The sequence below is a fragment of the Pundamilia nyererei genome, unplaced genomic scaffold, assembly GCF_000239375.1.
Source record: "Pundamilia nyererei isolate P.nyererei 1_Seehausen unplaced genomic scaffold, PunNye1.0 scaffold00039, whole genome shotgun sequence".
In the NCBI taxonomy this organism is placed as follows: Eukaryota; Metazoa; Chordata; class Actinopteri; order Cichliformes; family Cichlidae; genus Pundamilia; species Pundamilia nyererei.
In genome coordinates this window covers 1959483-1982050 of record NW_005187440.1, presented here as the reverse complement: position 1 = coordinate 1982050, position 22568 = coordinate 1959483, and the positions used below count along the sequence as shown (strand labels likewise).

Here is a 22568-nt window from a genome sequence, read left to right as displayed (position 1 = left end):
GACTGTGACATTTGTAAAAAGCTGCAGAATAAGTTGGAAGTAGATTTACTGAATATAGTACAGCTTAAACTGGCAACGAGCAGAGTGAGAAGTCAAGCTTGGTGAACCTTCCTCCAGCGCTTTTTCATATTTGGTAATCTAAATATATTGCTCCAAAATATCACATCTTACATACACTGTTACATCACAGAATTTCTGTTGAAATCCTACATCACTTGAGTTTGGTTAAGGATGATAGAGGCTTGAAACACACGCACGCACGCACGCACGCGCACACACACACACACACACACACACACACACACGTTCCTTCCATTTCTTGCATTTTAGTGTAATTAGAGTCCACACATATAGCAAGAACCACGGTTGCTGGATTGATAAGGTACAAGAAGCAGTGAAGGATAGCAGCAAATATGTTGTTTACAAAACATATTGTGCTTTATGTGTATTATAATGGTAGAAACTCCTGGAATGTGTCTACGTGCTATGCACAGCAATTTTGTTTTGCCTGATATGTCTGCGAACAGAATCCCAAGGTACCTCTTTCATCTGCTGTCTGTCAAGTCTTGGTTAAAATCATCATTCCAGCAAGTCTTTTGCTGACCTTCAAACCTGAGTCCTCCAGGCCAGCAGACATGCTAATTAACGGATTGGTCCGTAACTTCACAAAGCAATTTCATTCCCTGTATGTCTGGGTTCAAAAATGGGCCTGGCATACTGAGATTCAGGACTAAAAAGTATCCTGTAGGGTCACTGAATGATGCCTGAATAATGCATTTAAATTGGCTTTCGGTAAACTTCACCAAGTCTCCAGTAAACATGTGCATGAGATACTCCTTCTTGTGGAAAGACTGCATGTAAGAAGGTGCCCGAGAAACTCATTAGTGAGTCATTAGATGTCACAAGCTCTACTAAAGGGATTTCCTGCCATATCGGCAAGGCTTACCTATATTCTGAAGTTAGCATTGACAGTATGATAGAGCATGTGCTCATAAAATAGGACACCAGACACACAATCCAACCAGAAAGCAATCTGGTATGTTCATGCTGTGAAAACTGCAATTATTCCGCCATCTGTGCGGTATACTTGTAGATTATATTTTCATTATGCAGGATGTCAAAGAGTATTAGCAATTCTGAAATTATGCAAGTGCTGTTCTTAGAAAACATCGGTTGAAGGAAATTTATCTGTAGCATGTGTTGTTCTTGCTGTAACTTTTTTTTCCTTTTCTGTCTAATTCAACACCAACATTGCTTCACGGTGTAGAAGGTATGTGAATGAAAGGCAAGTGAAAATACATCAGCATGTTAGTGAATCAAGTTTATGAACACTGCTTAATTTTAGATAAATTTTAGAGCAGTAATAACAGTATTTTTTAAAGATCTCTCATTATAGCTACTTTATATAAAACACTGGCCGTGACTTTTTTAAAAAGTTATGGTTTTGCTTCTTAATATTGATCAGACAGTTTAGTCAAAATAGGCTAATAAAACATAAACCTTGAAGTCCACAATGAAGTTAATCAGCCTATAGTTGACTTCTTATAGGTGCTCCTCCTTATGGTTCAAAGCATTTTGGTAATACATAATGCTCTCCTCTTTTTTCAAAGTAATTAAGAATGATTAAGCGAACCTACTGGACAACTCGGGGTTTAGTATCTTATCCAAGAATACTTAAACATGCAGGCTGGAGGAGCTAAGGATCGAACTGCCAGCCTAATGATTAGCAGATGACCCGCTCTAGCGCCTGAGCCACAGCTGTGATACTAAAGATGGTGCAGGCACAGAAAGAAGTTCCTTTTATTTTAGGAATAATGTTTGCATCTGTGCTCTCAATGTTCAGTTGACAATGAATAACATACAAAAGTTACCTACCACTCCCTAATGAATGAAGTTCAATACCCAGCATGAGCTCAGTATTTGTTGTCTGTGGTTGTTATTCACTTATGTACCGCTGGCAAAAAAGAACAACACTTCCATCTTACTCAATCATATCAGAGACTTGCGTGACTGAGATCATAAAAGTCCTCTCTGCTGCCTTTTGTAGGCATCTCTCCTCAGGGTTATTTTTGCTTACATTGTTCTGATCATGTTTGAGGTACAGCAAACAAACATGGTCAAAAAATGTTTACACCGCATTTTTCCATGCTGTAAAATAATAATATTCCTAACAGCCATTTTCCTTATCATGTATTGCCATAATTTGGATTGGAGTGTTAAAATTTACTCACCTGAAGTGTGCAGTTTGAGCAGGTGCCAAGGTCTCAGTCTGAGGTCAAGGCCAAAACACTCACAAGACAAATTATTATCCATATTTTTAACTGTCAAAAATCAAATGACCTTGTCACAGCTCTTTCCTGACCACATCAGTCACCATTTACAGCTCAATTAAGATGTCATTCTAAATTATTTATCAGTTAGTGGTCGGCTGGTCTCTCACACCTTAAAAATGGAACGCTGGTGATAATAAAAGCCTGTTGTCATTCTTCATGGGCAGCCTGTCTACATAATAATTGTAAAGGTCTCTAGTTAGCATGCTGGATTACCTTTGAATTATAATTGAACAAGTTCAAAAAGTGTGAAGCTCACCTCAAGTGACAAGCAGTGTTATAATATTACTGCCAGGCAGCAACAGTTTTATCTTTTAATATGTTTTTATGCCACTGAAGCGCTTTGAACCTTGTTTATAGCTCAAATCCAAAAACCACATTTTCTCTTCTTGTTTTTTACATTCGAGGCAACAATCTATGCAGAGGGTCAGGCGGAGATTAAATGTATGGGGACTGACATATGTACCGTCGCCTGTGAAATATACATTTAATTTGTTTTTAAAAATTGGTATTCTTAGTGAGTAGAAATGATTTAGCAAGGCTCTTGGCACGCTGTACTTATTTTGTCCTATTTGTGTACATGTGCTTGTAAGAAGCATTGTTTATGATCAAAGCAATTGTAGATAAAACCTTAAAAAGTTTAGTTTGTCTCATCAAATGTCACCGTAGTATAGTTAGTAGGGTCATCATGCTACTAGAACTTTACACTCGACAAATACTCAATACCATTTTCCATCAGTGGGTAGAAAATTAAGAGTTAGGCAGAAATAGATTAAAACAATATTGTTATATGCAAATGTATTTATCTACATCCCAGTTCATTCTTTTTTTCTGCTGGTGACTTAGCACCCTATTTTCATTGCTTATCAAATGCAGTTGGTGAGGTAGGCTGCCACTGTTTCTGTCACGCTGTTAGTAGACTTTTCTCTGCTTTGATCTGGGACTTAAAGGGAACCTTAACGCTTAAAGTATAAATAACTGTGTTATACTATTCAACAAGCACTGCCTAGCTCCCACATTAATGTCACTTTGTTATTATTGGATTTAGCTAGACACTGTTTTGATAATGGTTTTGGATTCAGGAGATAGACACTATCTCTACTGTTAAGATTAGGGTTAAAACTTTCCTTTTTGCTAAAGCATATAGTTGGGGCTGGATCAGGTGACCCTAAATCCTCCTTTAGTTATGCTACAATAAGTGTAGGCTGCAGGGGGATTCCTGTGATGCACTGAGTATTTCATTTTCAATCACCTTTCTCACTCAACATGTGTTAATAGACCTCTCTGCATTGAATCATACTTGTTATTGATCTCTCGCATCTTCCACAGCATGTCTTTTATCCTATAAACACATCTTCTCTCACCCCAACCTGTCGCAGCAGATGGCCGCCCCTCCCTGAGCCTGCTTCTGCTGGAGGTTTCTCCCAGTTAAAAGGGAGTTTTTCCTTCCCACTGTCACCAAAGTGCTTGCTCATAGGGGGTCATATGATTGTTGGGGTTTTCTCTGTATGTATTATTACCTTACTGTTGTTGTGATTTGGCGCTAGATAAATAAAATTGAATTACATTGAACTGAATTGAATAATAACCCATGGCTAATGTGGCTGTCGCATAATAGTTAAATGGCTTAAGGTAAAGTTGTGTGTCAACTGGAGGAGGCAAAGATGGTACTGTCTGTATTGAGACTGTTGCAAATGAGTATCTAATCCGGTAGTAGTTTTTGTATCGATTAGTAGCTGAGTGTTGATTATTTGGACAACTGTAATAGAAACATGATAGAGACTTTATGATTATATGATCAAAAGATGTCTAATGCTGCTTCTGACTGTTGACAGACCCGTTCAAACTTTCCCACCCATCATTACTTCTCCACAAAAGTCCTCCGTATGGGTTTAAATTGGCCAAGGACAGCAGAGATGAAAGCTGCCCATAATGAGGTTCCTCCCTTAGGATTCAATGTGTAGCTTTGTCCCAGGGGCTCCTGAAGGTTGTCTCTAGAATCAGTCTGCTATGGGGCTCAAGCCCGAACAGCCAGCTTGTCTGTCACCTTGCCATGCAGTTAATGTTGTCTAGAGGTGAAGTTTACTTAGGGACAAAATCTATTTTTGGACATCATAAAATATGAAAAAAATGTACGCACATGTGATATAAGTGAAGCTTTCTGCAACGTAGTCATCATGCCTCATCTGAAAATATTGCACCGTGATCCACACTTTTAATTTGCGCCCTTGTTCATAACTTCATTTAACTTCACCCAAGTTTGTCACCGTGGCTTTTTCCGCAGTGTTCACAAATGTGAAACAATAAGGCTCTTCATTTTTTGTTGTCATGAAAAGACTGCCATGACACCTCGCCTTATAGGCGATCACTGTTCATTCTGACAACAAATGATAAAGAAAAGCTGCCTTGTCTGTCTGCTCCAGCTCCTCTCCTCTCTGACTAGAAGTAGGTTTTTGAGTTCACCGGGCATTGAGCGGCTGCACTAGGAAGTAACCTGCTAACTTCTCCACAAAGCTAGCATAACTTGATTCCTCACGTAATTTTTTTCCACATGCGTTATCGGCATCAACAGTCAGTGAAAACATTAACATATTCTCACTGACATTTTACAGAAAGCAAGTAAAATAAGGTAAATTATATAACTAAAATGCAATAACATTTAAGTCTTGAAAAGACAATAAAGCATGTAAAAAGACAGACATAGTAATTCACTGTTCTGTATAAGAGGGCAAGGTAAGTAAAAGTTAATATCACTAGATATCATATTGTAAGCAGTACTCAACCTCAACAAAGCTAAAATACAACGTCAAACTTCAGTGATTCGATTTTATAATCCAGCCGCAAACTACGGAGACACCTGCGAGTCAAAGTGCACAGTGGTGCATATTAAGGCAGGACCCAGCGGGAGTTCACAGTGCCCAAAGCAGCAGAGAGGAGTGAAGGAATCTACGACTGAAAATAACAGCATGTACACACCGAAGCAGACCTGTTATATGTGAAGCTCACTTGTGCATTCCCATTATTGTTACACTAAACCTTCTTAGATGTTTCTTCCCTTTTGGGAATCAGATGACTTTGTGTTTTGGAGGAGATAATGCTGAAAATGATGATGATGATCAGTTAAACGAGGACTGACCTTGTGTGTTGTCGTTATCATCACTGGGTTGATGTGAATCTGCAGCTTCGCCCTCCCTGCTTGTTACAGTTGAGAGTGAAAAGAGCAACTCCAGAATCTTTCCCATGTTCTGCAACGTTTACCCTGCGTCTGACCTTTATGTTGTTATTGAAGAATCACTTTGCGAGGCTAATTATTATCATAGTGTAATTGGGTGTGTTTTCCAGAACTTGGAGTTAAGCTTTGCTAAGTGTGTAAATAGGGGATAATTACTGCTGTGCATCTTGACAAAAGAGCTAAAACTTGGTAGGATGGGAGACGGAGAAAATTTGATTTGTATTTTTTTAACATTTAGTGCTAAATCTAAAACGCTGCCTCTCATTTACTCTCTCTTTGCAGTCCGTCTGCTTTGAAGCCAGGCAGCTGTGTGGGGCATCGGGTGTGGATCCTGCTAGCCATGACTCACCTTACCTTGGACTTTTCTGTGTGCAGCCCTCTCAGTCAAGGTCTGGGGATCAAACTCACGCCTAAACCGGTGCCTCGCTCACGGCCTCGCTTGCAGCCCCTCTGGGATAAGCCTAACATGCTTCACTGGAGAACAGTGAGCCCGTTAGCCCACCGGCTCCTCAGCCCTGTTCCTCCGCCCCAAGACAGCAGGGCAGGAATAGTGCCAAAAGTTAAAGGTCAAAAGCATTGGAAGCCAGCACACAAAGGACAAGCAGCGTGCAAGAATTGCCGGCTGAGATACTCTCAAAAAGAGACGGGCGATCCTTTGGCTGTAATAGCAAAAGCTCCAGTTGCTTTATCAAGCGGGAGGTTGTTAATTAGAACCAGGAGGCAGCTCAAATGGGACAGCTATGACAAGTCTCAGGAGGGCCGGACTACAACAGTGGCTGGATTTATTGACTGGGGACCCACGGGGACTGATAGCATAGATGAGGATGGCAAAATGGAGCCAAACTTAACGTCCACCAGGGCTGCAACTACTACAGTGGCCACAACCACTAGCACTACAACCAGGCTCTCCCAAAGGACGTTCACTGTGGTGACCACAACAGAGTCCAAGAGCACCACCAAGTCCTCTATGAGCAACACGGAGTCTGTCAAACCACCAAAGCTAGACCCACCAGGGGACACACCAGGTAAGAGATATAAGATATATATAGATATAGATATGTTTTTTTTCTCTCAGTAACTGTTAAACAGACAAACATAGAGTGCTGTGAAGGTAATTCTTCAAGTCAGCAGTGTCCAAACATGCTACTTAGATTTTCCTTTGCAGGTTGTCTTTTTAATAAAACATTTCTCAGGGGAACCTTAAGCGGATAAAGGTAACACATTTGTTAAATCAGCTCTGAAAACATTATAAATAAATTATGAATTGGCTTTTCTCTGCAGAGCTTTATTTTGTGATATGACAAGTTTTCCACAGTTGTGTTTACAGGTATATATACACGTAAAACAGGTTCTATAGGAATGAAACGTATGTTAATGACATTTCCTAACAAATTCATAATCTGTTTAAGCCCCAATGGATCTATGGATAATTGGCCACTCTCTGACAAACTGAAAATCAAATGAATCTGAAATATACAGCTTTGCTTTTACACTGAAAAGGGGTTAAATGTGTGACCATCACACATTTACCACCCTTACTGGTCTAGCCAGTAACGGTCCTGGCTAGATCCCCCATGCTTAAAACCAAGCCCTGGAATGGCGCGGCTATGTCTGCAGCCTGTCCGCAGCTCGGACGCAAGAATTTCACTACATGTTGTACCCTGTTTACTTGTCTATGTGATAAATAAAGGTTGTTGTTTGTTTGATTATAAGCCTCTATAATCACGTTTTCACTGTACATCTGATGATCTGCTTTCATGACTATAATATTGCAGCTTAGAGATATAGGCGCTGATACTGACAGACTATGTCCTCGACTATATTGTAGCCCTCAGGTCTGAAATACCGGTGGTGGGCATTTTATGGGCAAGGATTTTTATGGGCAGTTCTTCTGTAATGTGGAAACACAATCTTCTCCTGCTGGGCTTATTAGATTTAGTATGTCATTATGTCTATGAGGAACATGTTTTTTTTATTAAAATGACCTATGTAAGTTATGTTTTAACAACTTAGGAACAATAACTGTGGTAAATTAAGTTTTCCCATTTAGTGCAGTAGCAAAAATGGCATAAAAGTATGCAAAGATAAGGAAGGACTTACTCAGTTTCAATGATAAATGTTAGAGGAATCAAGAAAAGTTCATCCTGCAGTGGGAGTATTCAGATAATGAACACTTTGAACTATTTGCTGTTACTCAGTGCTGTTCAAGCCCTATACTGGAACAACGATGCCTCCCAAAACAGCCTTGAGTGTTAGTGGCATACATATAAGTTGCACTGTGATTGAACTGTATATAGCTCATGCAAAATGAAATGGCAGGACATAATTATCTTGTCAGTGTTGTTGTGATCTCTTCATTTTCTCTTGATTGGGAGGTAAGTGTGAGACCACCTGTGATTCAGATGATGGCTTGTATCCTGGAGGAAATCAGTCACCACAGCTAACTGAAAGCTGATAAGAAAGGAGAGTTGAGACTTTTTCTCCCTCCAACTGGTTGAATATTATTGTATCAATAAGCACATTGTGTCTGATCAGAGCAGATGAAGAGAATCATGTTTCAGAGCAAAGAGTGGGTGTGTAATCGCAGCAGAAATTTTCCCTCTGCCTTCACAACACGTTAACCGTCTGGCTCATATTAGCCCCAAGGCAAGATGTAATTACCACACGAGCAGTGCAGCATTGGATTGCTGAAGAATTGAAAGCATTGCAGATGGAGAGGCGCTTCACTGTATGCCTGTCTCTTACTCTCATATCTCTGAATTGTCTTAGTGGATGCATACAAAATTTCTTAGTCATGATTGATGAAACTTGCAGTGGGATAACCTCTCACTTGCAAACTTAAACTGATTCTGTTAAAGTGTGAAAAGTGTTAATAAAATTTATTTTAATTTATCTAGGTTTCTCCTTCTCTCTTACCACTATCCCTCACAGGAAATCCTTTCATAGAAGGTTAAGATCTATGACTGCACTTCCGGATGTCTACTGTGTCTAACCTGCCCGCTGCATGCAATGTTTTTTAACTTTAACAGGCAGATGAGTTGACATCATCTGACAGCAATGCTAACAACAGCATCTAATCTGTCAGTGCCTAAGACATAAGGCTGCTTTGTCACAAAATAACTGCTGAAAGTAGGGCTGTTCGATATAACGATATATATCGGATGACGATATAAAAACGTCTATTGTTTCATTTTACGCTATCGTTTGTTTCGTGGTGTCGCAAAATAAACTGTTTACAGCAATATTTTTTCATCGTTTTGATGGTCACTGTAGTGGCTATATTAATTTCTTAAAGTTCTCTCTTTCTCTTATATTTTATAAAACCACACTACGGACGGACAAGCGCCTGTTTTTATGCGTTGTGGTTAGCAACAACGACGGTAACAGCATCGCGTGTCCGCTTGTTTATGTTCCACATAAACCTTTCACAATAAAGCTCAAGATCCTGTTGAGACTTTTCAAAATAAACTGAATCACGTGAAAGAGCAGATTATCTACGGATGAGAATTAAAAAAGAGCCGCCCGGTGCTAAAAAAACTTTAGACTCAAACGTTAGAACAGGCTTTTCCCCGCAGCACGCCGTGTAATAAATACAAAGAACACGGCGGCCTTTACAACTTATGTCTAAAAATGTATAGTTTCATGCATAGGTTAAAACACTAGACTCCAGCTAAATGACGCGCAGCTGGAAACACTTTCCGCAAGACGAGCTGCCCGAGATTCACAGAATTTACAGAAAATGTTACATTTTTGTGATTTATATCGTTATCGGGACGATAGAATTCTTATATCGGGATATGAGATTTTGGTCATATCGCACAGCCCTAGCTGAAAGTTATTTTTCGTACAAGACCAACCTAAATGTCAGTGCTTAAACAGAGCTGTGTCGAAGTCCATTTAAGGTTAGTAGTGAGTAGGAGAGAAGCTGGTGCACATGCATGCAATGTAGATGCATTGCTCTGAAAAATGCATAACCAGTGCAAAAGACTGTGCATGCATCATGCATGCATGCAGAGAGTTCAAGCGCATTTGGCACCCAGCTGGTATCTGCTGAATGTACTTTTCGCTCCGTGGTTGTGCCTTGCCATCCTCCAAGCTTTCACTCACTCTGCTAAGTTAACTGTGGCAGTTATTTCAGGTGAATGATACAATATTTTCATGTACATGGAAGTGCCGCCACATTTCAGTTCACATTCAAAACATGGTCAAGTCATCTGCAGCCAGTATGAGAAGAACCTAAGAGACTATTAGTTTCAATGTTATGAGGATTTAAACAACTTATGCTATTTACTAACCAAGTTATTCTAAACTAAACATTTTTAATTACTGTTGTAATTCTCCTGTGCTTGATTGTTTCCTATATTCACAGTATCAATAAGCATGTATAACCCCAATTCTGAAAAATGTTGGGATGCCGTGTAAAATGGAAAAAAAATTAAGGTTTAAATTGAGAAAATCTGCCCTTTATTTATTGAAGAAAAAATATTAGCTCATTTTGAGTTTGATGGCAGCTCTTCTCAAAAAAAATTGGGAGAGGGCCACGTTTTCCACTGTGCAGCACCAAGGGCACTCAAAAGTAACTGCATTCTTAAAGTATCGATGGAGAATGACAGTTAGCTCATAGCATGCATTCTGGATTCTGGGGTTCTGCCATCCATCCATCCCTCCATCTTCTTCATCGATATATACAATTTAGGGTCACGGACATTCTATAAAAAAATCTAAATTATTAAAAATGCCAGAAGTGTTATTTCAAGTTGGATGATTAATTACAAAAATGGTTTCTGCAATGCTCTGAATGATTGCTAAGAAGCTGCAAAATAGCTGAAAAAGATGTCTAGAAATTATGTATTTAACAGAGCCAGTTATTGACTAATTAAATATTCATTTGTTTGGTACATTCATCCTTGCACTTACTTTCAGTACCTTCTTCTTCTCTTCATTTATAGTGTTGATGCAGTTTATAGACTTTCTAAGGCAAAAAGGTCCTCGCAGCATGGGCTGGTAGCACGTTTCCTAAAATAATTAGATACATATTCAGATCAAAAATGAACTTCCTTATACTAAATCACTTAGTTGCTTTAGCTCAGCAGCTCAGAAAATGTCTATATCTTTGCTGCTTAGGCACTCACTGACTATGAGACCACAGTACAAGTAGAGACATGCAGCCGTGCAATAAATGCACATTATGACTCATGAATATTGTATGCTTGCACAAACGCAAGTCGTGAATGTACTTGGTGTCATCCCATATGGCGTGTGTGTAACATGACTGTAATCATTTCAGAGTGTAATCGCTGTCAAACATGAATGCAAAGAGCAGAGAGTGGCAGAGAGTAGAGGAAGCTACTTTCGACTGCTCTCTTATTCACAAGGATTTGCCAGTGATAGAGGAAGTATCCAAAAAGCCTTTTTTTTTAATCAAAAAAGAAAGAAAATAGAAGTAATGTAGATTTTTTTCCGACAGTAGTCTGAATGCTACATTCTGCTGCTTGACTGGGCTCCGATAAAATCATTAATACTTCAGGTGATGGTGAATTTCTGAACGCATGTTGCACCTGTATGACCACAAGGATAGAAAAAAATGTAGAAAAGCAAGCTCCACAGCACTTTGAAAACCAGGTTTATTCTGTCATTAGCGGAAATGTCTTCAGATATTTAAAAAAATTCCAACTTAACCCCAAGCTAAATCAAACCTAAGACTGCCATTACCATGGCAACAGGCAGTTACACCTGTGTTGACGATTGGGACTCGAGTCACAAAAGGAGGAAAACAGAGCTCATATTTTGTGCTTTTCTAACATTGATTTTGGTCACACAAAGCGAAAGGAAACTGTCCTGATCCTGACTGCAGAATTCACAGAACTATACTGAAACCTGAAAATAATCCCACCTATGCCACAGGATTGCACTGCGCTGAGCTTTTATGCAGCAGAAAGTTTTCTGTACTGTTTGCACCGTTGACTGTTGCTGTCAATTTTTCCCATATTTTTTTGTCATAATCTTTTCTGGATTTTCTGGAAGTCCTTATTATTCTTGAGAGACTGCAGCTCATTTGGATCCAACTACCATCAAAAGATTGTTTCTTTCTATATTTATGTCAGTGTCCAGAAATGAACATTTGAGCTGTATTTCCTCACGCCTGCCGTGGGATCCAGTCAGTTACTCTGACATTTCTCCAACCAGTTTGGGTTGGTAGAAAAACCAGCTACGTAGTGACACAGGGAAAGTACACAACAGCTTGCCACAGCTTGACTGAGTTGCACTTGTTGAATACAGGCTATGTGTCTTAACTCCCACTCGCTGTTGGCGTGGATGCACAGGACAACAAAAGGGATGGTTCTTTCTGGCACTGGTGAAAATCCAAATTGTTTAGACCGAGATAAAGAAGTGAATGTTGCCCTTAATCTGTGTGAAGGAAGTAGCTTTCGCATGCCTTCTGTCTCATTAACAGAGATTGAACTATTCTCATGCATGTCATCTGTCAGGGCATCCGTTTAACACCTGTGAAGTTTTATTGGCTTGCAGCCGTAGGTTTTTATGATTATGTAATTAAATGCTTTCTCACAGTATTATAACCTTTGTGGTTAATCACCAACATGCAATCTGTAGTTTCTTGTATTGAGACAATATGCCAGCATTGTGCATGTTACACATTTTACTTTGTTTGGATTGGAGTTTTTCGGGATACTGAAAGCAAACAGGCTCCTGTTGATCCTGCTCTCTCTGGCCATCATAGAGGAGCTGAGGGTAGGGAGCGGAGGCGGGTGGAGGGGGGGTGTTATAGCTGTGGAGCCTCCAGATGCTCACTGATTGTTCCTGTTGTTTGTGCTGCTAGCAACTTCAACCCCCCTCTATTCCACGCAGATGGAGCTGTCAGCTCCATTATGGATATGAGATGATTAAAACTCCAGTCAGCAAAGCCACTACTGATAACTTGGGCCTTGTTAGATGATCTGAGGGTTGCAAGGTTAAATGTTGCAGTGTTATGTTGGGCCATCGAACGCCACCACGTGTTCCCGAACGGTCCCGTTGAGCCGTGCGGACCTGTCGGTTGCTTGTAGAGGATGTTTAAAATGCACAGAACAGCATTCAGCGTATGAATTCGAGGTATTTAAACTAAACGGATCCATGTGGTAACAAATCACGTCACGCTATCAAGTTTGTGATGGACGTGTGGGTAAAGTGGATGGAGTTTACATCCACTACGGAGCAAAGTGAGAGCATGTAAAATGTACGTTAAGCATCCCAGCAATCTATTTTTAAAGAAGGCAGCGCGGCGAGCATTGTAATGCAGATTTTTGACCTGTGCACACCCATATAGGCGTACAATGCAGCCTCTTCAACAATGAGAGATACACATAGAGACAGAGAGAAATCACTTCTCCCAACAGTTACCATGGCAATCCAATAAGGTTGCCTTTACTCTCTGTATTGACTCTCAATAAAGTGAGTAAAAATGAATCTCCTTTTCTCAAGCATTAAATCTGGACTTAAATGCTGATGCCCGGCGACAGGCGTGCAGAGTCAAACCCCCCTGTTCCTGATTTACAGAAATCTCAGCCAAGAGGAGCTGAGCGGGCTTCACTGAGCAGATGCTGTTTCACTTTCTGTTTTCTCCAGCTCTTTCTCCGTGGCTTGACACGTCCGCCTCAAGGAAGAAGACTACAGATGTTGACCGAGACACTGTTTTGGCTATGTTAGATTGTTCTGTCAATCAAAAGTGCTTAGGGAGAATTTTTAATATGACTTCTCCAAACTCTTATTTGTTTTATTTTTGGAGGTTTTGTTGGAAAAATAAGAGAGTGGGGAGAGAGATATTGTATTGCCTGCCAGTTTTAGGTCCAATCGCCTGGTCAGCAGTTCAGCTAAGCTTTTTGTTTGGTTTACAAAAATGCCTCCTGTCACCAGCATGATAGTACACAGATTTTTCAGAAGGTTGTTTGAAACCGCCTCAGTAGCAATGCCATTTTACACCCTCCTGAAAATTGCAGTAATTTTCATTTGTTTGTTGTAGGATGAGCTCTTGTGTGCTCCCTGCTGTTTCTAATACAGAGAAGGACAGAAGAGGAGCGCATGTTTATGGGAAAAAAGGCCTTACTGGAGCAATAGACTCTAGCTACTTTTTTTTTTTGGCAATGGATTGTTGCATTTGCCATTGAGCTTGACTTATGCAGCAATGCTTTTGACATTGAGAGAAAAAATCTGTAAACTAATTGTTTCCGATCTTTAGCTTTCTTCCTCTCCCCCTCTCGCTCTCTTTCTTCCTCTCCCTGCTCCTCATTCGGCTCTCTTGTCCGCTTCTTCAGTGAGCATTTTAGATTGCTCGGTGACTCTGTGGAAATCAGCCCTAGACTGACACTTTGACACCAGCATTAATCGGCAGTTTCTAGCTATCAGTAGGCAAACCTTTGATGGAAGCCCTCTCCTAACCTGTTTTGCTCAGTCTTGGAGGGTTTATATAGGCATGTATTGGGTATGCCAGAACAAACACACATTGCTCTCTGTGGAAATGAGGTTGCTCAACCTCTATAAGCTAAAAGTCTGGTTTACAAATGAGGACCCTTTCCTACATTTTTCAGGTGCTTTTAAGCAAATACTGCGTGGGCTTTGGTGCCATTACCTCTAAATCACTTTGCAAATAATGCCTAAACCCACTACATGTAGACGATGCAGTATACACACACACACTCACACTAACACAATAACTCATACATATGCACAGTGATTAAATATTGATTTTCTTTGTAGCACCATCACCATAGAGTTGTTGCATCATTCTAATTTACGAATGAAACAGCAGACAGACAGATCTTGCATCTCAATATACTGTTTAGAAAGGCTAAAGTAGATTCCTTGTGCATGGAGACGATTTGAATGGTGTTTGCACAAGAAGAAATTTTGATATGCCACTGAACAAATAAAACGACTACTCCTAATATTATCAAAATAAATGATGTCCCTGTAGCTTGCAGTCAGCATTTGCCTGGGTTGAGCCAATCCCAGGCCAGCTGTTTCATGTCAACATGCTGTTTTCTTGCTACACTTTCAGGTCTGACTCAACTGCCACTATTCAAAAGCTAAAAATAAATCTAATCTCATTTAATAACCCGTTAGCTATAAGGGAAAATAACAATTTGTGTGCATAACATTTTAAGCCAAAGTGATATTTCAAGACACTGACGGCTGAGGAGTTTTACCCATATAAATCATACTGGATTTTTAGAGAGAACTGCTGTGACTGTATTTTCCTTCATAAAAACAGCCATAACCATCACTCCACAACTCAAGAAATTGGTGACTTATAAATATAAATTAGTAAATCTTCTGATTAGAGATGTGATTCTTCAGATTAATACAGCAACAGTGTAAAAAGTGGATGTTTTTCCACTTGGAGGCAGCAGAGTAAACACAACACCAAATTTTTTATACAGTTGTAATGGCACACATGTCAATAAAATGTTTTTGCTTGACACTTTGAGCAGACTGAAAGTCCCATATTCACTGGTATTAGTTTTGTGTCTACTAAGAAATGTGCTGAGAGAAGTGCCTGGCTGTTTAGCTGTTGACTGTGGCTGCTGTTTGGTGCAAAACAGGTAGGAAAAGCTGCCTACGGCATCCAGAATTACAGAAGATAAACTGTGTACATAAAGAGAAAGGTTGATGGTTTAAAAGTAGAAGAGAACCTGGACTGCACAATCCCCTATCAGTTATCTTGCACTTTTAAAGAAGGCAATCTAGAGCTGCACCGACATAAGCAAAGTTTTCTTTTTCCAATGCTCCACCACTCTGTAAAGGTGGGGCTGTTATTTTTGGTGTACATATATCTGTAAAAATGTTACTGTATTTTTGTTCTTTTGACCTTTTTGCTTTGCTGAGACAGATATTTGTCTTCGACGCATTAACGTCACATTAATTGACTCCCCAGAGTTTTTGTGTCTAAGCTGTCGCTCTTTTATTAAAAATAGGTGGCAAGGGGAAATTTAATTTAATTGTACTTCTTTTTGTTGACATGTTCATCAAACTGTCATAGCAATGAAGGTGAAAAATCTCATTTATTCCTTGCTGGGAGCATTGATGGGAGCTCCACAGAGGTTACAGGCCAGCAGTCCCTTCCCTTTTGTATCACTTCATGTCCCTATTTCCTCTTCCTTCCTCCCTCTGCCTGTGTGACTCTCTGCTGCTCTTTGTTTGGCAGTGATTTGACCAAACAAAATCTAACTGGGTATCTCTAAAGCAAGGTGACTGCCAAAGGTGATTTTTCAAGCTGACTGCCAGGACACAATGAGTTTTAGATAGAAAGGCCAAATTTCCCTCCCTCCAACTGGCAGTCGTGGATTAAAATAGAACTAGCCTCTGCACTCAGATTTGTCACCCGTGTCATTATCTGCTCCATTATTCCCACAGCCTTAAATGTACTGCCCTGAAAATTAAGATGCAATAGACTTCATGTTGTGTTTGTGTTGCTGGACCTCACATTCTTGGGTACAGTTGTTTCATTAAAGGACGTGTGATGAAAGTGTGCTTGTTTTGGCTCCGAATAGCAGCTGGAAGTAACTTTGATTTAACCCTCTCAGGCTCAAATTAAGTTTTTGTTGCTAATGCACAAAAGAATACCTGCAGTGGTACTTCTGAGTAAAAAAAACTCATAAAATATGTATGTGGGGTAATCAGGTTGTTAGCTTTTACTTGTTACAAATCTGCAACGCCTGCCTTGAGAGGGTTAAATACCATTAAAAAATAGCAATAAGATGTAAAGCCGCATCAGTAAGCCCTGCACAGCATGTGAATGTTTGCCTAGCGTAGCCAATCACATTCCCCTCATACAAAATTATAGAATTCTGAACATGTTTACAGACATCAATCATCATATTTGTCAGTTAATGGCAGTTTGTAATTTACTAATTGAAGTTCCACTTGTTTCCTGAGCTGAGGAGTGTCCATAGGAGGCTGGAAAGGAACACAGCCTAATTCTGTCCCATAATGGGATTTAATCAGTAATGGCTTTACAAATCAAATTAGTGCAGCTTTTGATTTTAAAATCTACTGACTGGAAAGTCCCCCTCTTTCAGTCTGACATCGATATAAAATGAAGCAATCCTCAGTGGACAACTCAACTATCGATCAAGGTCAGGTTGGAGCTGTATTGTGCCTGAATTTGGACAGATGTTAATTTACAGCTGAACACTTTCAACTTAACAGCTTCAGCATAAGCCTGGCACAGGCAGAGGGGGGGGGTTAGAGGATACAGAGGGGATATGAGGCAAATGCAAATGACTTGCCAGATAAGTTAATGTGCCTTTGCCATGGCAAGGGACCCTGATTGCACTGGGAAGGTAAGGCTTCCCTGAGCCAGCCGGAGATATCATTAATCCAAGGTTGACCTGGTATGTCTTTTGCATGGTCCTGCCCATCTAAGTTTATTGTCTAAGAAGAGGCTGTTTAGACAGTTGGAAGGCAGAGGAGACGTTGTGTGCTTTCTAAAATGACCGAGCAGCACTTCCTTTTGAGCGTTTCCCGAAGACAAATTGGCTTGGATCAGCAGCCAGGCAGCTGGCTGATGGAGAGGTGAGATGTATAAGGCCCACGTGGGCATTTTCATAATGACGGCTTTTCTTTCCCTTTTTTCTCTTTTTTTGGCTTCCTGCTGCAGTGTGTCATTGTGTCCTAGTCTCTCTCATGCTGTATCACTCACCCACACAGATACACACTAACCTTACAGTACAATGCAATACGCTTGCACTAATCCTTACTTTAGACATGTCCTGGGCAGTTTTGTTTGGATTACTCTCCTCTGGCACCAGTGAGAGATCAGCACACATGAGTCTGAAGTCTTTAAGTAATAAAAGCGCTTTTATACTTTAGTCATACAGAACATACAAATGTGGGCTTCATATATATGTGGAAGCTGATTAAGATGTCCTGCATAAACAAAAGGCTGAATACTTGTATGGCTTGGCACTGTCCAGAAAGCTTAGCAAACAATCGTAGTGATTGTGTGAATTTACAATGATATGGTTGCCACCAGGTTGACTTGTGGTTATACAGAGATTTGCGGGTTTTATAATCCTCCTTAGATCAAATAATAACAAGCAGTGATTCATACAAAAGTGTTCTGTTCTAAATTGACCACTAAAGACTCAGTCCATATGAGTTATCATTTTGTCAGCTAGCAACCACTCTTTCCTTCTGATAGCCCTTTAATTGGGGTTTAATTTTTTCCAATAATGATTTTCTAAGAGCAGGGAGACACGTCCAAATAGATCTTACTCAGCCCAGAGTATCATGAATATTAACAGTGAGTGGATAGGAATGTGACCTCAGAAGTCCTTGCAGTGACTGAGTCAGTGTTTACTGTGGTTCAAATTTTGACTTTATCAGTAAAGAAGTGAAGTACCACAGAAATGCAGGAGTATATATAACCTCAGTCACTGTATGCTACCTGCCCAGCACCAGACAGCTAACAAACACAGTTAGCAGCTAGTTGGAGAAATAGTGGTATATGTGACACCAAACTTTAATTTAAGGTTTCCAAAAACACCTTAAATGTGGAAAAATGTTTCAGTTTACACAACAAACCAAACATTCAAGTGAATGCAATCTTTCCTAGGCGGGCCATGACTAGTTTGCCATCTTAACGTGGTAGTACTTTTCTGCGAATTATATATGGTCATGTTGTCTTGTTGCCCCAAATCAATTAATGATTCACATAATGTGCGTGTGTGTCTTTGTATGTATGTTTGTAAGTGGCCTTGGTTGTTAGCTGTGCAATGGCATGCCTCCCTTTAGAGCGTTCAGACTGCAGATCATCTTTCGATCTGTTTTTTTTTCATGCATAAAAATATACATCTATAACATATCAACTTGTTTGCTCTCATTTAATATTTAAATAAAAGCCTTGGGGCAGTATCTACAAAGACAGCATTATGGAAAAACATGTCAGTTCTTTTTTGTAGAGCTACTGATTGTGAGTTTGGTGACATAATATAAAGTTCCGATCTGCAGATTAGAAAACTCACTTACCCATTCGAGTGGACTGTACTGTAATAGAATAATTTCTAATTCTCAAACTCAGTCAGTGTCACCAGTACTCTTTGCAGCTTGTTATCCTCTACATTTTAAGAGGACGGCCTCGAAACTTTGTCAAGTGCAGCAAGTTTGTGCAGTTCAAAAAACAAAACAGAAGTGAAGTGCTTGGCCGTGTGCTGTGAACAACAGGGGAATCCATTTCCTATACAAATGATTGTAATTCTCTGCTCTCCTGCACATTTCTGCCTTTTTTACAGGTTTGGCAGTTCACCAGATAATCACAATCACTGTGTCTCTCATTATGGTTATCGCGGCCTTGATCACAACACTCGTCCTTAAAAACTGGTAGGAAAGATTCCTTTACTTTTTGCTTCACGACACGTCAGACGCGCACCCCCGTTCCTTTTCAGAAACCCTAATAGATGAACGAAGGTACAAGGTATGATTTTATGTTTGTTTCTTGTCTTTGGTGCGTGTTTTTGTAGCTGTGCGCAGTCTGGAAATGGTCGCCACAATAGCCATCAGCGAAAGATCCACCAGCAAGAAGAAAGCTGCCAAAACCTGACAGACTTCACCCCAGCTCGGGTGCCCAGCAAGGTGGACATATTCACTGCCTACAACGACAGCCTGCAGTGCTCGCACGAGTGCGTTCGGACTGCCGTACCCATCTACACTGATGAGATGATCCAGCAGACGCCTGTCTACAAGACTGCTTATAACGGAAACAGGTACTGACTGTATGACAGGTGGATGCACGCTTCCCAGTCATTCAGCACTTGGAAATCCACAGTGTGAATGTTATTAGCATGTGGCTTATATTTTATGAAGCTCCGTGCTGAGCAGCAAGGCTTGATCGGTTTAAAATAGGTTAAAAAACGTTCCAGTAACTCGTACTCAGGATTAAGAAGCATTAAGCAGAAACAGATGAGAATAAGAGCATTGAAATGTCGACCACGAATCCTCACATTCGTCTCCAAGCTCGTGTTTTTACCCCGCAGCCACAGTCAGCTTCAGTCGGTATTTTGCTCGAGCAAATCTACACATAAATTGGCGGACTGCTTCCCATCACCTCATCCATCTGCCACATGCCTCAGCATGTTCAGGCTGCACACACACAAAAAATAACATGTTCTACTGATTTCTATTGGTGTAATGAGTCAGCTGATAGATGTCTTTACTGTGTCGTTTTGTGTCTGTCTCTTCATGGGAGTATTAAACGTTGGCACAAAGGTGTATGCTTTGAACTTCAAAACCTGCAAGTTATGTAATATCAGTAAATACACTTTACATGCCCAAGTTTACTGAACATGTAAAGTGTTATATATACAGAGAAACATTAGGCGAGAGATGTGTCTTTGGTGAGTCGTTGGTGCGTTTGCATTCCGCTTTGCGATTTAACCGGACAGGTAGGTTTCACATCGAAATCGCACACACTTTGCATTGCCACGCCGACAATAAGTTGGTGGAGTATTGACAGTGTTTGCTGTCTGAGTGGATAACATAGTCATCTAAGCCGCAGGGCCAGCAAAGATGGTCACACTTACTCAGTGAATCCAAACCCTGTAACAGATTCATTATGTTGGCAAGGATGGCGGGATAATTCATCTGCTGTAAATAGTCTGCTTTTAAATTACACAGGGATGGTTAGGTTTTTATAGCTTGTTTTTCACAGGTTAACCAACAGCACTGCTGAAAAATCTAGGATTTTTTTTTTTTGTAGAGCAGCCGTCCGAGGCTGACATAGACCTTCACCCAGTGCAGGTCTCTGTCACCCCGCTTGTGTACGTGACAGTGGTACCGTGTTGATTTTGGCACTTAAGGCTACCAAGAGACATAATTAGGCCTTGTAGCGTGTGCAGCATAAAAAAGAAGAAGTCTTATGAGAAAAAGACACTGCTCACCAATGATAATTTTAGAATCAAGTATAGGAGGTTTACTATCAACTAATATGTTGTGATGGTATCTAATATAAAAATGTAACCAGTCTGATTACATCATTTATATTCACAAGTTAACTTCTTGCAGTGTGACTCTGACTTCTTGCGTTTTGCCTAACAGGCCCTCACCAACTGAAAGACAACTGATTCCTGTGGCCTTTGTGTCAGAGAAGTGGTTTGAGATCTCATGTTGACGAGCTGAAGGCCTTGTTCATGTTCTGTGGGTGGAAGAGACTTCCTGAATTCACGCTTTGGTGGGTACCGCAGCACTTTATCCCCTTGTAAATAATCATCTGAGCCTTCGATCCCCATGGTGATGCTGCCCCACTTTGGGAATAAAAGGGAACTTGGCATATGTTTGTTATTTGTGACATGATTATGCTCCTTTTCCATCTTGTTCCCTTTTGATATAAAAAAAAAACAGGAGGAATCCGGTTCAATGCAGTAGCCGGGGTCTTTAGCTGAGATAAGAGACTAATTATGTGAATATCAGTACTATGGTCACTGTTAATTATTTCTCCTCTCACATCTGAAACATTTTCATTGATATTTTTGGTGCCGCTTTCATTCTTACACCAAAGGTGCATTGTTTGGCGCATTTCAAGGAGTAAGGGGCACTTTTGCTTGACTTGTGACACATTTTTATGCGTGGCTAAAATATGCCAGAATGGGCCAGCATTTGAAATTCAAAGCGTGAACGTTAAACACATGGTCTAGCCCCACAGTGTTGCTGGAAGGTCAAGAAGTGGTATAATGTTTGCTATTGACCCAGATTTTTAAGAGGAACAGATTGCCAGCAGGTAACACAGAGAGGCAGAGACAGGGACCCTGGGTTATCTGGACACACATTAGTCTCACTCAGCTTAGCTTTCCACAGCTTGCTCCCTGTGCTGGAGTCATAAAAGACATAATATCCCTTTTTATCTTTGCAAATCTTGTGTATTTTTTAGGCTTAAGTTTATGCAACAATAGACCTTAACTGTACCGATTTTTAATACAACACTGCCCTTTCATATCATGTAAAAAAGGCACTGGAGTCACATGTTTTTTGAGACAAACCCATATTCTCCCTAAAATAAGTCAGAAGCAGGCTAGCTTTGTGTGTGTGTTTAATTTTGCACTGGCAACATAATGAGAAGTAACTGGGGTTGTGTTCTCTGCATCTCCACAGGATCCAGTTGGAAACAAGAAACACAAAAAAACAGCTTCTTTTGTAAAATAGCGTGATCTTTGGACACTGGTGAAGATATTTATTTTTCTAGAGTTGACAAGCAGCAGCCATAGCGCTGCGAAAACCATATTTCCAAGAACCTACGGTCATTTAGATATAGATTATATATAAATATATTTACAGGATGTATGGAACTAGACTGTGGACGTCGCGGATGTCTCAAGGAAAACATTAGCCCTATCACAGAGGAACTCAAGGAGCTTCTTCGGGAGGAAGATGAACTGTATTTCTGAACAATGTGCCAATAATGCCACTATGTGCCACAACCTGGATGGACAGAAGTTTCAAAAACGACTGATGGACTAAAAAACAAGCCGACAAAAAAAGAGCGTTATATTAACCCTGTATCAACTGCAGTTACATTTTTTTCTTTTGGTTTTTAAAGAAATATGAAAGTACAAAAAAATGCTAAATGTATTTGAATATGTTATGAAATAGTTTTAAGAAATGTGTTACAAAAGAGTCTAAAAGATATTTATATGAAGCACTATTCTATTAGCTGGGGAAGAGAGATGATGGAAAACGGTATATGCTTTATTGGACGGTTAATTTAAGAAAAAAAAGAAGAAAAAAAGTTGTTTTTACCGGTCCCATTTTAAAATCAGAATAGTCGTGTCTATTTTTTTACACACAAGAGTCTGCCACAGCCCTAACGGGGGAAGTCAGAAGCGCTTGGAACCACTTTTTAAATACTCCCACCTAAGCTGAGGTAACATCAAAGACAACCATCTGAACACATCTGGTTCAAGCCAGTACAGCGCCCACCTCGACTGCTTATTATGTAAGATTTGCATCTGATTTAGGAAAAT

The 22568-nt window shown here is 40.1% G+C and overlaps 1 protein-coding gene across 1 annotated transcript in view; it reads left to right on the top strand.

The window, feature by feature from the left end:
- ajap1 (adherens junctions associated protein 1) overlaps positions 1-22131 on the top strand; it is a 46971-nt gene extending 24840 nt beyond the window's left edge. Inside the window, exons 3-7 of the mRNA XM_005730735.1 lie at positions 5845-6587; positions 18849-18936; positions 19077-19319; positions 20650-20782; positions 21700-22131. Coding sequence (XP_005730792.1) covers positions 5845-6587; positions 18849-18936; positions 19077-19319; positions 20650-20722 — 1147 coding nt within the window. The 3' untranslated portion in view covers positions 20723-20782; positions 21700-22131. The remainder of the gene's footprint in view (positions 1-5844; positions 6588-18848; positions 18937-19076; positions 19320-20649; positions 20783-21699) is intronic.
- Positions 22132-22568: the final 437 nt, after the last annotated feature.